Source organism: Myxine glutinosa, chromosome 13, assembly GCF_964187855.1.
Source record: "Myxine glutinosa chromosome 13, kmMyxGlut1.1, whole genome shotgun sequence".
Taxonomy (NCBI): domain Eukaryota; kingdom Metazoa; phylum Chordata; class Myxini; order Myxiniformes; family Myxinidae; genus Myxine; species Myxine glutinosa.
This window is the reverse complement of record NC_136273.1, coordinates 103,104,533-103,122,386: the sequence shown is the minus strand read 5'-3', so window position 1 is coordinate 103,122,386 and position 17,854 is coordinate 103,104,533. Positions and strand designations below refer to the sequence as shown.

At 45.8% G+C, this 17,854-nt stretch overlaps 1 protein-coding gene across 3 annotated transcripts in view; it reads right to left on the bottom strand.

Annotated features, from left to right (window-relative positions):
* The window catches only part of LOC137439154 (potassium channel subfamily T member 1-like), a 270,273-nt gene that overhangs the window by 40,329 nt on the left and 212,090 nt on the right, over positions 1-17,854 (bottom strand). For all 3 annotated transcript variants that reach the window (XM_078767829.1, XM_078767828.1, XM_068134879.2), the window contains exon 17: positions 7,080-7,369. In XM_078767829.1, the coding sequence (XP_078623955.1) occupies positions 7,080-7,369 (290 nt within the window). The remainder of the gene's footprint in view (positions 1-7,079; positions 7,370-17,854) is intronic.

Below are 17,854 nucleotides of genomic sequence, written 5' to 3'. Positions count from 1 at the left end.
AGGACACCTGAAAGTGAGGTACCAACCTAAGGACACCAAAAAGAGGCACACCAATCTAAGGACACCTGAAAGTGAGGTACCAATCCAAGGACACCTGAAGGTGAGGACCAATCTAAGGACACCTAAAAGTGAGGTACCAACCTAAGGACACCAAATGTGGCATACCAATCTCAGGACACCTGAAAGTGAGGTACCGGTCGGTACCAATCTAAGGACACCTGAAAGTGAGGTACCAATCTAAGGACACCTAAAAGTGAGGTACCAACCGAAGGACACCAAAAAGTGGCGTACCAATCTATGGACACCTGAAAGTGAGGTACCGGTCGGTACCAATCGAAGGACACCTGAAAGCGAGTTACCAACCTAAGGACACATGATTGTGAGGTACAAATCTAAGGACACCTGCCACAATACAGGAGGATGCTAAACAGTAAAAGCAGCATTTTATAGAAAGAGCTAAGTTATTCCAACCAATGAATTATGTCAAAGCATTGCAATCCTGCCTTTGCGTTATGAATGGTGGTGGTGGACAATTAAGCAACTGAAAGTAGGAGAGGCGGAGAGGATGAGGAGGAGGAAGGAGAGGAGGAGAAGGTGGAGGAGGAGGGAGAGGCAGAGAAGGTGGAGGAGGAAGGAGAGGAGGAGAGGGTGGAGGAGGAGGAAGGAGAGGAGGAGAAGGTGGAGGAGGAGGAAGGAGAGGAGGAGAATGTGGAGGAGGAGGGAAGAGAGGAAGAGAAGGTGGAGGAGGAGGAAGGAGAGGAGGAGAGGTGGAGGAGGAGGAAGGAGAAAAGGAGGAGGAAGGAGAGGAGGAGAAGGTGGAGGAGGAGGAAGGAGAGGAGGAGAAGGTGGAGGAGGAGGAAGGAGAGGAGGAGAAGGTGGATGAGGAGAAGGTGGAGGAGGAGGAGCCTCCAAGAACATACCCATCGTCAATGATAGCGGAGCCGTGCACGTGAATGAAAGAAAACAAGGTTGAAGTGTTTGCAGCTCTCTCAGTCAGAATTATTATGTGAATTACCATTCACTGCCTCCTCCTGAGGTCTAAACCCTCATAGAGAGCAGTCTTCATCGAATTTGAGTCACTCCACGTGAAATCAAGAAATGGCTGGGTATACTGGATAGAGTAAAGCCAGGGGCTCTGACAAGATTCCTGCTGTGGAGCTGAAGACTTGTGCTCCAGAACTCGCTGCCTCTGTACCTAAGTTGCTCCAGCAAAACTACAATACTGGCATCTACCTGAGATTGTGGAATACTGCCCAGGTATTTCCTGTCCACAGAAAACAGCCCATTTATTGACTCATCAGTCGACTACTTGGAATCATCATTAAAGTAAAATGACTCATCAACAGTGCTGTCACCTGGAATCAACCAATTACAGTCGTGGCCAAAAATATTGGCACCCTTGCACTTTTTTCAAATAATGCACCATTTCTTGCAGAAAATAGTCAAATTAAAAATCTTTTGGTTTCCACATTTGTATTTCTTTGGTTTTCAGTGGAACAAAACAAAAAAAGCTGAAAAAATTACTAAATCTTAGCACAACTAGCATTGCATTCCACAATCTTAGCATTCTGTAGCATTCTGCAATCTTAGCATTCCACACAAAAATCTGAAAATGGCCTGGACAATATTATTGGCACCTTTTAGAAGTTGTTAGAAATAATTATAGATTTCAAGCAGGTGATTCTCCTTTACTTTGGAATTGAACTCACCTGTGGTGAGTTGCAGGTGCCTGCAATATAAAAATCACTCATTCAACCAATTTGAATAGAGAAAAGGAGGCATTCTGCTGTTTTGTGGCACTGTTTGTACCGCAATGAGCATGGAGATAAGAAAGAAAACCAGCGAATTGTCTGAGGAGGTCAGACACAAGATTGTAGCCAAGCATGGACAATCTCAAGGCTGCAAGTCTATCTCCAGAGACCTTGATGTTCCTGAGTCCACCGTATGCAATGTTATCAGGAAGTTTAAGGCCCATGGCACTGCAGCTAACCTCCCTGGACGTGGCCGCAAGAGAAAAGTTGATCAAAGATTTCAGCGAAGGATTGTTTGAATGGTGGAGAAAGCACCTCGATCAACTGCCAAACAGATTCAAGCTGACCTTCAGACACAAGGTACGACAGTTTCAACTCGCACCATCCGTCCCCAACTCAATGAAAGGGAGTTCTATGGAGGACCCCACTGCTCAGAGAGAGACATAAGAAAGCCTGACTGGAGTTTTCCAAAACACACCTGAACAAGCCAAAATCCTTCCAGGAGAATGTCCTGTGGACAGATGAGACCAAATTAGAGCTTTTTGGTAAAGCACATCATCTCTATGTTTACAGAAAACAAAATAATGCCTTCAAAGAAAAGAACGGATATGAAATTCGGATATGAAATCGGATATGAAATTCGGATTTCGGATATGCTTCATTGCTTCGGATATGAAATCTTTCCTCTTCTCCAATGGCTTGATCTCTGATCATCAATTTGGTTTCAGACCAGGTCACTCTACTCTGGACATGCTGCTTCTGCTGTCTCAACAATGGATGGAGGTCCTGAATGCCAAACAGGAAATCAGAGCTGTCTCCCTTGACATATCAAGGGCCTTTGATACGGTCTGGCACCCAGCTCTGCTCACCAAACTCTCCTCCTATGGTATCCATGGAAATCTCCATGCATGGCTTGCGGACTTCCTCTCTGGTCGTAGTCAACGTGTGGCCCTGAATGGATTTCTCTCATCTCCCCTTCCTGTTCAGGCTGGAGTTCCCCAAGGAAGTGTGCTGGGCCCTGTGCTTTTTCTGGTCTTTATCAATGATCTCTCTGACTCTCTGGAAAATCCTCTCTATCTCTTTGCTGATGACTCCACTCTCTGCCGCTCCATTCCTCTTCCCTCAGATAGGCAGTCTGCAGCCTCCTCACTCTCTGAAGACCTGGACAAAATCACAGACTGGTCAAACAAGTGGAACATGTCTTTCAATCCTGCCAAATCTCACTCTCTTACTATGTCTCTCCGAAAAGATCGACTGGACAACCCTCCCATCTACTTTCTCAACAATCCTCTCCAAGAAGTTCTGTCACTCAAGCTTTTGGGTCTCACTATCTGCCATGATCTTTCTTGGGAAAACCACATTTCCAAGCTGGCCTCCAAAGCCAGTCGCCGACTGGGCATCCTCCGTCGTGCGAAGTCCTTCCTCGGCACACCTGAGCTCCTCACCACATACAAGGCTTTCATCCGCAGCTCAATGGAATACTGTTCTCCCCTATGGGCTGGTGCTCCTGCCTCACACCTGGCTCGGCTTCACGCTGTTGAATCCAAAGCTTTCAAAATCATTGGAATCTCCCGCGATGAAGCTATCTCTGAGGGCCTTTCACTCACTCACCGCAGGCAGGTAGGTGGTCTTTCTGTCTTCTACCGACTCCTCTCCGGCCTTGCTCCCCCAGCTCTCTCCGTGCTCTGTCCCCCAAATATTCCTACAGGTCGCACAAGATCTGCCAGCAACCCTCTGATGGTTAAACTGCCGAAATCTCGGCTCTCTGCTCACCTTCACTCTTTCATTCCTCTTTTCTCCCGCCTGTGGAACAAACTCCCACACTCCCTTCAATCCCTCTCCTCCCTCCAGGTCTTTAAAACAGCTGTTCACCACCATCTCTTATCTTCCCCCATCCATAACCTTGATCTTTTCTACCCCCACTAATTCACCCCAGATCCACCTTGTTTGAAATTCCAACTTATTTCCTGGAAATCCTGGCAGTGTCCATATGTTTATACCTCTCCCACCCCCCCCCCCTTCACATGCCTCCCCCCCTTCACATGCCTCCCCCCCTTCACATGCCTCCCCCCTTCACATGCCTCCCCCCCAAAGCCCTCTCCCTCCCACAGATCTCTCGATGTCTCCATGTCTCTCGGTCCCTGCTCTCAAATGTTGTGTTTGTGTCCTTCCCCCTCTCTCCCCATCTTGTCTACCGCTCCCGATGTTATTTGTTTTATGTGTCTGTTTGTCTTTCTGTGTGATTAATTTTCGCTCTTTCACGAGCCTCGATCTTGTATACAAAAAAAAAAAAAAAGAAAAAAAAAAAGAAAAACAGTTCCCTACAGTCAAACATGGAGGAGGTTCAGTGATGTTTTGGGGTTGCTCTGGCACTGGGTGCCTTGAATGTGTGCATGGCATCATGAAATCAGGTTACCAAGGTATTTTGGAGCACAATGTTCAACCCAGTGTCAGAAAGCTGGGTCTCCATTGAAGGTCATGGGTCTTGCAGCAGGACAATGACCCCCACACACACTTCAAAAAGCACCCATGAATGGTTCAAGACAAAACGCTGGACTGTTCTGAAGTGGACAACAATGAGTCCAGATCTAAATCCCATTGAACACCTGTGGGGAGATCTGAAAACAGCAGTTGGGAGAAAGCACCCTTCAAATCTGGGAGAACTGGAGCAGTTTGCACAAGAAGAGTGGGCCAAACTGCCAGTAGAGAGGTGGAGGAAGCTCATTCATGGCTATAGGAAGCGCTTGACTGCAGTTATTTTGTCCAAAGGTCTTATATTGCTACCAAATATTAACTCGAGGGTGTCAATAATTTTGTCAATGCCATTTCTTTTTATTTTCTGATTTAAAAGGATATAGAAAGTTCTGAATCAAAAACAAAGGTTCTGTAATATTAACAGTTAAGTAAAGAATTGTGGAGACCAAATACCTCGAGAAATTGTGAGTTTTTTTTAAAAAGTGCAAGATGCCAATAATTTTGGGCACAACTGTACATGCTTACTGATCAGTTTGGGTTCCAAAAAAAAGGAAAAATTATACTGATCGGATGAAGCGTTATACTTGTCCAATTATGACGTCATAAAGAAGGCATTGATGACATCATCATAAACTTGTCTTATTCCCCATGGGGAGTACTTCACAATGAGCCATGTTGCAATTTTTTTCTATTGGGCTCTTTCCACATAACTACAGGGTGTCCACGAAGCGCATCGCGCATCATCGGAAATTATTTTATTATTATTATTTTTTATTTTTTATTTTTTTTGTTTCCTGAATCGAGGCTCGTGAAAGGGCTAACATTTATTTCACAAACAAATCAACCAGACAAACAAAATATATAAAAAGAGGGAGCGGAAGACAAGATGGGGAGAGAAGGGGAAGCACACAAACACAACATTTGAGAGCAGGGAGAAGTGTGGGAGGGGGAGGGCTTGGGGGGAGGAGGCGTGGGAAGGGGGGGGGGGGGGGAAGAGGTATAAAACACAAGGAGACCAAGGACTTCCAGGACAGAAGTTGGTATTTCAAAAAAGTGTAGGATTTGGGGTGAAATTAGCGGGGGTAGAAAAGATCAAGGTTATGGATGGGGGAAGATAAGAGATGGTGGTGAACAGCTGTTTTAAAGACCTGGAGGTTTCATATTTATCATAGAATCATATATTATGATTCATATATTTCATATCCTATATTCAATATCATATATTTATCATATTTCATATTTATCATAGAAAATAAAATTATTTAATTCAACAATTAGCATTAAAAAGAAGAACATTCAGAGAAATCTGCTTTTCCATTTACAAACATGTTTTGAGATTGGTGGGACACATTTCGAACAACTGATGTAGCCAAACTTACAAAGAAATGTTTTGCCTATGATGCGCTTTGTGGACATCTTGTAGAGGTGTAACGTTTTTTTTCCAAGATGGCGTCCGTACCACGTGACCGATAACGTCATAATTATGAATAAAAATATTCTGCAGGCGGAGGCACTCCTATGATAAAATATTGTGTCAATTGGACCAACGGTTGCCGAGAAAACTAGATGGTATTCATAGAATACTTACCCTGTGCAGGCAACTTGATGTGAGCCAACTCTTCTGTTTTTGAACGTTTCTTTTTATTTGATCCAATATGGCTGCCAGAACCACGTGAGCGATGGCATTATAAATTTAGATTCTTTAATATAATTGTTGCATAGATCATGCTCAATACATTTCAAACTGATCAGACTAAGCGTTGTCCCTGTCGAATTATGATGTCATAATTATGGCACCAATGACATCATCGTTAACACCTATTCCCCATATGGAGTTATTTACAATGAGCCACGTTTCAATTTTTTCCATAGAGAGGTTTTGGAGATATAGAGGTGCAACGTTTTCTGGTTTTTCCAAGATGGCGCCTGTAACACATGACCTATGACGTCAAGATTAATATTAAAGTATTCGAAAGGAGAAGACGCTCCTATGGTGAAAATTTCGTGTCCATCAGACCAACAGTTGCTGAATTTTTGTTAATAATGATCAGATGGATAAGTGTTGTATTTGTCGATTATGACGTCATAATGAAGGCACTGATGACATCATCATTAACATATCTTATTCCCCATGGGGAGCCAGGTCTCAATTTTTTCCATGGAGTGGTTTCAGAGATGTAGAGGTGCAAAGTTTTTCCAAGATGGCGCCTGTACCACGTGACGTATGACGGCATAATAATAATTGAAATATTCTACAGGAGGAGTCCCTCCTATGGTGAAAATGTCGTGTCAATCGGACCAAGAATTGCAGAGAAAATGAATTTTCAAAATGCAGACACGGCACACACGTTACTTTACTGAAATGCAGACATGTACGTTCGTAAATGAATGCTTAACCCCGCTTTTCGCTTCGCGAGCGCAGGGTAATGAGTTTTTAAAATGCAGACACGCACGTAGGCAACCGAATGCCTAAACCTGCACAGGGTACCTACTACCAATTACCTAACCTACTGATGCCATAGTGATTGGTAAAATAGTGGCAAGAGGCTTTGTCTTTGCCGGCTCATTGCGGCTTTGCAGTAGGTTACTAGTATGATTATTTTCTGTAGTTGTCCAATTGTTGGCCAAGCAGCATATTAAGCATTTCCTTATAAAACGACACCTTGTGAGTTTCCATCTGCGATTGGTCGGGCTTACCAACATGGCCGAATATGTGTGTGAGTTTCCATCTGCGATTGGTCGGGCTTACCAACATGGCCGAATACGTGTGTGAGTTTCCAACTGCGATTGGTCGGGCTTACCAACATGGCCGAATATGTGTGTGAGTTTCCATCTGCGATTGGTCGGGCTTACCAACATGGCCGAATATGTGTTTGTTTGTGGCCGGAGCGTAGCTTTTCGCGAAGGAGCCATTTGGCGTTGGACTCTTCGTCAGCTCCTTTTCCTCGTCGTGCTGCTTTGCCTGTTGTTGCTTTTGTTGTTGCTGTTGTTGTTGCTGCTGTGATATGAAAGTCGAGTTTTCTTCCTTGGTGATGTTGATGTAGAAACAGGTGTCAGAGCCCTCGAGGATGTACTTGCTGCCCGGGTTCAACAGAATGGCCTTGCTATCCAAGCGCCGAACTCCAACCAGGCACATGCCGTACCTGCCACGACGCAAATTGTTACAGTGAGAGGGAGATATGTTACACCTTACATGATGGTTTGACGTGTGCAATCATTGAGTATGAGTGTTGCCATGAATTGTGGCTTAATGGCTGCAAAAAAACATGTAAGGCCTAGTATCAAACATCACCACCATTGAGCCAGCATAGTCATATTATGTTCACAATCTAACTTATCCCAAGGCATTCAGTTGTACACATGCCATTTCTAGAATTCTGTATTACAGAGTCCTTTCTACATTGAATAACTGGAAAGCATCTGAAAATGCAAAGCCCGTCCGTGTCCATTTGTATTCAGACGTCTTCTTCTTCTACTTCTTCTTCTTCTTCTTCATTAAGATAAAAATAACGAAAGTTTAAAAATATATGCAAATTGAAAATTGATGATTTTATGCAGCCTCCACCTTTGAGCTTTACATCTAAAAAACATAACCAGGTTCTAGATTTTGATTGGTGAACCATCTCAGTGACCCGATACGCAAATTCTTAAAATTTCTGGTCAATTTACGATTTAATGTGATGCTTGACCTTTGACCTTTTGACAAAATTATTAATTTTCCTTCTCTGTATTATCATTAAAAAGCTTTGGTGAAAATTTGATTACAAAACTCAAATGGTGAAAAGGTTACAGCCCGGACACACACGGATACACACGGAATACACACGGACACACACACTCACACACGCACACACACGCACACACACACACACACACACACACACACACACACACACACACACACACACACACACACACACACACACACCATACCTTCACCAGGCTGAACAGTTTACGTTTTGCATCCCACCATTCCCACTGATAGATTGGATCTGGATTTGGACCTAAACCAAAATCGAATCGGCTTCTTCTTTTCACACACCATACTCATCCACCATACAACAACAACAACATGCATTTTAAGGCCATTTTCCCTGCTAGAGCGGGGATTAGCCTTGCGGTCCCCATGACAATCTTCTCCATCTTGCCCTATTTTCTGCATCTCTCCTTGTTAACCCCCTTGCCCGCATTTCTTCTTCCACCATCTTTGGTCAAGTCTTTCTCGGTGTTCCCCGTCCTCTACTTCCTTCTACATTCATTTCCATCACTCTTCTCAACCAGTCACTTTCATCCTTCCTCAACACATGACCAAACCATCTCAACCTGTTCCTCTTCACAACATAAATCACAGGCTCTATTCCCATCATCTTTCGCAATTCATCATTTGTCTTCCTCTCTCTCAACGATACTCCGTACATCCATCGAACCATTCGCATTTCCACCCTTTCCAACTTCCTTGCTGCTCTACGTTCATTACCCATGTCTCGCTCCCATAAATCATAACACTTCTCACACATGCAGCATACACCTTTCCCTTCAGCTTCAACGACACTCCCCTCCTCATCGGCACGCCACTCAGTTCCCGAAACTTCTTCCATGCACATCTCACTCTCGCAACCGTTGCCGAGTCTGATCCACCTTCTCCATTCAGCATGTATCCGAGGTAGCAAAATGTTTTCACACCTTCCAGCTTCACGCCGTCTCCAAGATCCAACTCAACATTTCCTCCATCTGCAGCTCCCTCTGTACACACCTTACATTTGAATGTAGCTGCCACACTGGTTAATGACCCTCTCAGACCACTACATTTTTGATGAACCCACTCAGCGCACATTGAACATTGAATGGAGTTCACTCCGACACCCTTCCTGCACACAGCACAGGGCCACTTCCCAGTTCTTTCCACCTCACTGCATGCTTTACCACTTGCCATCACCTTCGTCTTTCCGATATTCACCTTCAGACCTTTTGTCTCCATGCATTCCTTCCACTTGCTCATCTTTTCCTTCAGTCCATCCATACTTTCCACAATCAACACCAGATCATCTGCACACAACAACTCCCATGGTAAACCCTCCTTTATGTTCTGAGCCAGCACCTCCATTACAGCTACAAATAGTAGTGGACTTAGTACCGACCCCTGATGCACTCCCACCTTCACCACAAACTCACCACTGTTCCCATCCTTCGTCCTTACAGCTGTGCACGCTCTTTTATACATTGCCATCACTACTCTGATCAACCATTCCTCCACTCCTAACTTCCTCATTGCCCATGTCAATACTTTGCGTGGAACCATATCAAATGCTTTCTCCAGATCAACAAACCCAAGAAACAACTTCTTCCTCTTCTCCATGTACTCCTCCTGCAACTGCCTCACAATAAAAAGCGCATCTGTCGTTCCTCTTCCTGGCATAAATCCAAACTGCATTTCGTCGATCTTCACTTTCTTCCTTATCCTCCTCTCCAACACCCTTTCCAATACCTTCATTCCATGCTCCAATAACTTTATCGCTCGGTACGAGCCACACTCTAGAGGGTCACCTTTCCCCTTGTATAGAGGGACGAGGGTACTCAGTTCCCAATCCACTGGAATGCGGCCTTCTTTCACCGCCAGATTACAGATATCTGTCATTCTCTTCACACCCCAACTTCCTTCTGCCTTCAACACATCTCCCACAACTCCCGTCGGCCCTCCCGCTTTTCTACTCTTCATTGCTTTTATCGCTTCCTCAAATTCCTTCTCAGTTATCTTCTCTGCCGGTCCTAAAACTGGGTCACTCTCTATGTTGCCATCCCATTCATTCTCTGTATTCAACAGCATTTCCATATATCTTTTCCATCTTCCTTTAATTCCATCTGGGTCGACAACGATTTGTCTCACTTCATCTTTCAAGCAACTCACCCCCATCACATCACACCTCTCTTTCGCTATCTGCTTTGCAATCCTGAATACTGCTCTCTGACCCTCTTCCGAATCCAAGCGTTCTCCGAACATTTTCCTACATGCCTCCTGTGCCTTTGCTACCTCTTTCTTTGCAGCCTTCCTGGCTGCCTTATAACTTTCATGCTCTGCTTTTTCTGCTCCCGTACCCTTCACCTTCTGCCACTCCTTGAACTTCTTCCTCTTCTCGTCAATCCTCTTTCCAACTTCATCATCCCACCACCATGTTTCCGAGTGCCTCGGTGGTCCTTTTGACCATCTACATACCTCACCAACGGCTCCCAACAGACTAGCTTTCATTGACATCCAACCACTTTCAAGCTCAACCACATCATCCTCTACCCTACTCAGCCTCTCTTTTAATGTCTCCCTTACTGTCACCTCTTTCAACCTCCACACCTTCATTCTCGGTTGGTACTTTACCCGCCGAGCTCTCCTCGCACCTTTCACCCTTATGTCGCAGACAATCAAGTGGTGCTGTGAAACAGCCTCCTCCCCCGGGATCACCTTTGTGTCCCGGAGGTGCCCCCTATCTCGCCTACGCACCATCAGGTAGTCAACGGTTGTCGTCGACCCACCTGACGTGTATGTAACAAGCTTATTATCCTCTTTCTGGAACTGAGTATTACAAATCAACAAATCAGCTCCATCAGCAAACTCCAAAATCCTTTCACCTTCTGCATTTCTCACACCATATCCGTAACCCCCATGAACTCCCTGAAAACCATCCATACTCCTTCCCACATGTCCATTTAGGTCTCCTCCTACCACAACAACTTCCTCATCTTTCACGTTTTCCATCAGCTTCTCTATCGCACACCAGAACTTGTCCTTCTCTTCATCGCTCCGACCAACCTGCGGAGCATATCCCGAGATGACGTACACCAAGAGCTTTCCAATCATCATTTTCACCATCATCAACCTATCACTCACTCTCGTCACACTCACCACACTGTCTATAAACTCCTCAGAAAACAGGACACCAACACCATTCACGCCCTCCAGGTACCCTTTCCACACAAACTTGTATTTCTGTCCCTGCCTACCCTTCACCATTCTCACACCACTTCCCTTCCATCTCGTCTCTTGCACACAACATATGTCCACTCTTCTTCTGACCAATACTTCCACCACTTCTCCTGATCTCCCTGTCATTGTCCCTACATTCCATGTCCCAAACCTCAGAAACCGATCTCCACTTCGGACTGTACCCTGCCCATATGTAGTTGTAATTGTCATGGTTCTCTTTTTGAGGCAATGTTTTTATGGCCGGATGCCCTTCTTGACGCCAACCCTCTTCGTCGTCTCTTACGACACGCAGGGATACGGTGTACCTATTCTAATCCAGGGTACACACTGGGAAACGTTTAAAACATGGGAATTCTGGGGGGGTGGGGGGGGGGAGCATCACGGCTGCGGGGGCCCCGTCAGCACCACACCATGTTTGCCCTGTCAGCACCACAGCGGCCCGGCCAGCACCACACCCTTGGAAAGGACTTCGATGCACGTCGGCCCGGTCGGCCCAGAGCCTGGCGCGAAGTCCAAGGACATCAGCACGTCATCCGAAAACAGCTCCGGTTGGTGCGAACCACTCGGTCAATGGCGCGAACCAAGTCCCGACACGCCCTTGCTTGCTTGGCCCCGATGAAGGCCTCGCTGGGTGTTCTCCAAACAGGGGCAAAATCGCCCAAGCCGCGCTGGATTTCGGCGGCGGAAAGCAGCCACGAAGCGACGATATTCGGTCGGGCTTTTCGTTGAATCTATGCTGCTGAATATCACACACGTCGGCCCGGTCGGCCCAGAGCCTGGCGCGAAGTCCAAGGACATCAGCACGTCATCCGAAAACAGCTCCGAAAAACTCTTCCCTCCAAGCTGCTCTTGAACCTCGTCAGGAATCGTCCCGGTTCGTCTCAGGCCTCCATGTCCTAGCGCAGGGAACCGCAAGCTGCACTGCCCGTGGGCGGGAACTCATCTCACTCACTCATCGGAACTCATACTCATCCACCATGTTCTGTCATAATCCGTCCACAACCTTTTGAGATATTTTGCTCACAGACAAACAGACAGGGATGAAAAACGAACCCCCGTCACCCTTTGGTGGAGGTAATAATGTTCAGCTCATTCCACGAAATCCCTATAATTATGGATATTAAAAGTGCTTCTTTCTTGGCAGACAACGTGCTTCATATCACATTTGGCAACCCCCAAAGCACACTGGCAATTTCCCTCTGGATTTTGTTCACGTTCTCTGGACACATAGGCTGTTTCAATTTATCCACATGACAGAGTGTTACATCAAGCAATATTTACACTTCTTAACAAGTATAGGCTGGTTCACTGACACAAACAAACAAGTACAGACACATTCAAAGTACACGACCCCCATGCCAAATAAATAAATATCCTCCAGCGCGGTATTTTCGGGGAGTCTTCAGCACCCGGCGATACCACCGTGCAGCTCATAAGAGACTGTATTGGGAAGGAGAGGTGTATAATGTTGATTAATTAATTGCATAATTAAAATCAATGAATAATGATCATAAAATATTTTCTTAATCAATTGGCTAATGGCATACCGAAACCACCAGTGCTTCATCCAAAGCTGTAACTTTTTGAAAATTAATTGACTCATAATCGAAAAAATTAAATAATTAATTGATTAATAAATAAATAATTAATCGATTAATCAATCAATTAAAAACATCCTTTATAGCCAAATCACTTGGTCACTGTCGTGTCCAAATATCAGCTTCCTACCTCAAAAGGTGCCTGACATATTGGCGAGATGAGAAAGAAAATAAATAAATGACTAATAATGAAAATAAATAAATAATAATCATAAAATAATTAACAATTGGCTAATACAATACCGAAATCACCACCGTTTCATCCGAAACTGTAACTTAAAAAATATATATTAATGAAATCATTAATCGAATAATTAAATAATTAATTGATTAAATGATTAATCAATAAATCAAAAATAGCCTTTACAGCCAAATCACTTTGTCCCTGTCAGTGTCCAAACATCAGCTTCCTTGCTCAAAAATGTGCCTGAGATGTTGCCCAGAAGAGAAAGGAAATATATAAGTACTTAATCGATAATAATTAAGTAACTAATCTATTGATTGATTAATCAAAAAAAAAAATCCTGTTTTTGCCAAAGCACTTTCTCACTATTGTGCCGAAATTTCAGCTTCCTTGGTCAAACTATGGCTGAGATATTCCTGGACAAACAAACAAACAAGAAAGAAACCAGAGTGAAAACTGAGTACTCCCTTTCACAGTAGCAGACTGGGTCTTAAAACCGGCCCGGGCATCCTTCACCTAGGTCGGCCCATTATTCATTAATATTGTTACAGACGCGGCTTTTAGATGTTATATTGACCGAGCGGTGGTGTATTTAACCGCGTCCGAACAGTTACTCCCCGATTAAAACCCGATTCCACCCGACGTTGACCAGATCGCCCCACAGATATTCAATCGGGAAATCTCTAAAGCGACCGAAAGAGAATGAAAAAGAAGAAGAAGAAGAATACGGAGGAAGAACAGATTTTATTATACACACACAAGCAATGGATGGAAGAAGCAGTAACACAGCGAATCGTTAACTTACACTATTCATTTTTACTTAGCCCCAAGACAACGAGTAGGACAGGACGTTCACACTTACACAGGGGATATTGCAGGCAGGTAGGGCTTGAGATGGATTGCTTGAGGGGGAGGCAAGGTCGGGAGGCCGCAGTTCGCAATTCCTCGCGGTTTTGGCGGTAAACCCTCCGTCGTGTATCCACTGCGGTAGACGTCACGCGCTGGTTCGGCACACCTGCTCCTCTTCTTGGGGTGGGGCCGTCTCCCTCCTTTCAGCGCGTCTCTCCAAAGCTGGTTTCCTTGCCGAGTACCTCTCCTCTTTGGCTTGGAGCGTTTCGCATCTCACCTCTTGGTGCAGCCTCTTTGCTCATCTCCCAAGGCCTCTCCAAGTCATCTCTCATAAAGCAGTCCCTTACAGTCGCTTTTATCACCTCGGGCGAAATCAAGCCGCCGGCTCCGAGGGCACGCCTACCGGGTCGCTCACCGCGGTGTTGATTGGCTGTTAGGGCTGGTTCACTCCTTCCCTCTTATGACGAGGTGGAGACACGCCTTTCTTCCCCAACCCTACCTCGTGGCCAATGGTGGTTTGAAGAAAACCGCCCAAAATGCGGAAGGCAATTGGAAGGGAGGTTTTGGGGAAATTGCAAGGGCCTACGCTTATTTTGTTTGATACAATGCAAAGTCAATCTAGTGGGAAAACACATATTTAGCCTACCTGGAATAAGGAAATACACTATTTAAAAGATATATCGTGACCTGCGTGTAAGTTTCATGGAATTAACTAGGACGACGGTTGCGACCATTATTTACATTACGAGGATGTTACCGTACTTTTTGTAACGTTCACATTGTAACGTTTTTCACATTCGTTACACTTCCTCCAAAATTGTTACACTTCTCAAAAACCGTTACACTTCTCAAATTCGTTACACACTTCTCAAAATCGTTACACTGCACCCTCCTTTCTTCAGGCCCGTCCTCGGGCCTATTAAACTTTAACTTAGTGTGACACGTAGGTGTAATTCCCTCTACAATTAACCTGACCCTGAGTGTGACAATTTTAAAACACAAATAAGTATGTCCCCCTATTGCATTGCATCCTGTCTAACAGACTCAAGCCCACAGCTAACCGAATTACGGAATTATTCTCAAACTATACATTTACGGTGGGGAGCATTATTTACAATGACGTGATTTCTTATTTACAACGCAACCCAGGACCTGTGTTTTTTTCTTTTTTTCTTTTTAGGGAACAAGAGAAAGAAATTCCTGTTGGGAGGGAGGAGACAGCACGCATTGCATCGATGCACCAGTACCAGTACCACCAAAGCACCCAAAAGCACCAAACACCACAAAGCACCACAAAGCACCATCCGGTGCGCAGTCACCATGGTTCATAATAAACACAACAAAACAACTGGTGGTGGTCTTCTCTTTCTCTGCTGGGCCGATGTTCTTCCCGACGTCTTCTGGCTTCATGCGGCCTAGTTGGAAATAATAAAAAGCACAACTTGTGTCCATTTTATTTAGGGCCTCAGGGGCCAACTAAGGGTGGTCCACCTGTTTGGCATAGGTGCCACCTTACCGAGGTCCGCAAGCAAGATTCCCTGGCCACTATGGCCGGTCTCCAACAGAGGTGCCCTGCCCCAGAACCTGGGGTCCATCAAGTGGTACTTGGCCGCAGAACAGCGGTCCATACAGTGGTACATCAACGCAATGCATGCTGGTTCTGGGAATCTCGGGCGCACAATGGCCACCTCACGCACGCTCCCATCGGCACCCAATGGCGCACAGGTCATGTGGGAGACAAAAGAAAGACAATTGAGCGAGGGGTAAGGTCACAAGGGTACACGTCAATAAGGCAATGCAAGGTGAAATGCGTACGGAGGGCGAAGTGAGAAAGCTCGTCCCTACCGTACGTCACCCCCCTGTCACCTACCCTACCCTTACCCCATATGTACAAAAATCTACCCATTTACAAATTCGTCACTACTGTCACGTCTTCCCCATATTTCCCCTATACCAAATTCGTCTCCACAATCCCTTTACTTCAAAATTTGCCATCACCAATTCATCATCAATCCTCATAAGGAGGGAGAGATGGAATTACGCACAATGTCACACCCACGTCATGATGTGTCTCACAATCCAAACATTTGCATCATAAAAAATAATCAAAACATGGCATGGTGTGGAGTACCTGTCACCTCAGGTGAGTGGATGCAGATGGTGCGAGGAGATCCTTCATCCTAACTATTTTCTAAATGACTTTAACACACTTTACACTACCCGGGGTCTTTCCCTGCCAATCCATTGGCCAACTTACACTATGGGTTCTAATAACCAATTCCCATTGACCAAACTGTGGTGCTTTTCAATTTGGGGTCTCACTCCCCCGATCTCACTCCCTGCTGCAATTCACGCACAGAGGTCGGCTGCTGGTCCAAGTGGTGGATTTGACGCGTTAATTCTGCCCACAAGTTCTCTATCGGATTCATATCCGGGGACATGGCAGGCCACTCCATATGCTCTACACCACGGTCAGCAAGAAAGTGTTGGATCATGCGAGCACAATGAGGCCGGGCATTGTCATCTTGGAAGAAAAGTTTCCTCGAAAGGCTGCACGAGCAAATGGAAGCAATGTTTCTTCCAGAATGACCCTGTACTTGAACTGGTTCAGGTTTCCATTCAGAACAACCAGGTCAGTTTTGCCCCCTGCATGAAAAGCAGCCCAAACGGTCACCCCACCACCTCCAGCATGGACTCTTGGCACTATACAATCTTTGTTGTAGGCTTCATGCACTTGTCTGTGCACTCGGAGGCGGCCATCTTGACCACTTTTGTCGTTTGACCATTCCCTGTTTGTCGTTAAAGGCGGCAAAAAGGGTTGGCGTCAGTCAGGGCATCCGGCCGTAAAACATTGCTTCAAAAAGGGGACCGAAAAACAACAACAACCACGGTTCCCGAAAAAGGCCAACCCCCGCTTTGCGGGGAAAAATGGCCTCTAAAGGTGTTTTTTTTTTGTTTTTTTTTTTACTCCCCCGATTCATCTCCCGGTGCCCTCGCACAATTTCTGGGCCGCGACGTCTAGCTCTCCCAACAGGTCTACCCACCTGCACACCTCCACCACTGTAGTTGCCACCCGAGCTTACCTAGCTCCTCACCCTAACCTAACTAACTGGGGACAGCCCTTCTCCTGGCTCTGTCACCCCATGGTGCCCTCTGGCACTGGGCTACCCGGGTCCGTCCTCCGGATCCTCGGGCCCCATCCACAACAACTACTACCGGCTCCCAGAGCCCACCTGCGGCCTCACCTGGCCGACATCCTCACAGTGGTGGAGTGCCCAAACCAACTACACACACTAACAGGCTACACGCCCAGCCATTTCCACAACACTAATGCACCCATCCACATACCATTCTGCCACCCGCACCACAGATGCCAATATCCAGCCACAATTTACCTGTACCCTCTACCTAACACTTACACTACCCGCCCCGGGTATCCGTGATGGGGGTCCACTCTTCCCCCATTCACACCTTCGCACCATCCACTCCACTCCACAATTTCCACCACTCTCACTCCACGACCATCCATTCCACTACTCCAGATATTCCACACTACCATTTATTCCACACAGCCACATACACCTGTTGTTGCACACCTGTGCCCTCACACCTGGTGCCACCTGCACCCTCCTTTCTTCCTGGACCATTTGGTCAACACAACACGCAATCACCACTACTCCCTCATACACTGCTCCACACACCTGTTCAGTTGCACACCTGTGCAATCACACCTGTTCAATTCTCACCTGTTCAATCCTCACACACACGACATCATCTCAGCTAACTACTCCCCTCTGAAACTTGCGCTTCCCAGTCGTCCCTTTAAACTATTGCGCTCCCACGTCATTATAATCCACACTAATCTACCTGCGTCCCCACTACAGGTATCAGTCACTAACTAAACTTAACGTTACCTAATGTCATCTTCGCTAGATCCCTACAATTATCCAAGCCCTCCCTGGCTCGGTTGTCATAGCCACCCCATAAACTATTGCGCATTTGCCCCCACCTGTGAGGGATGGTG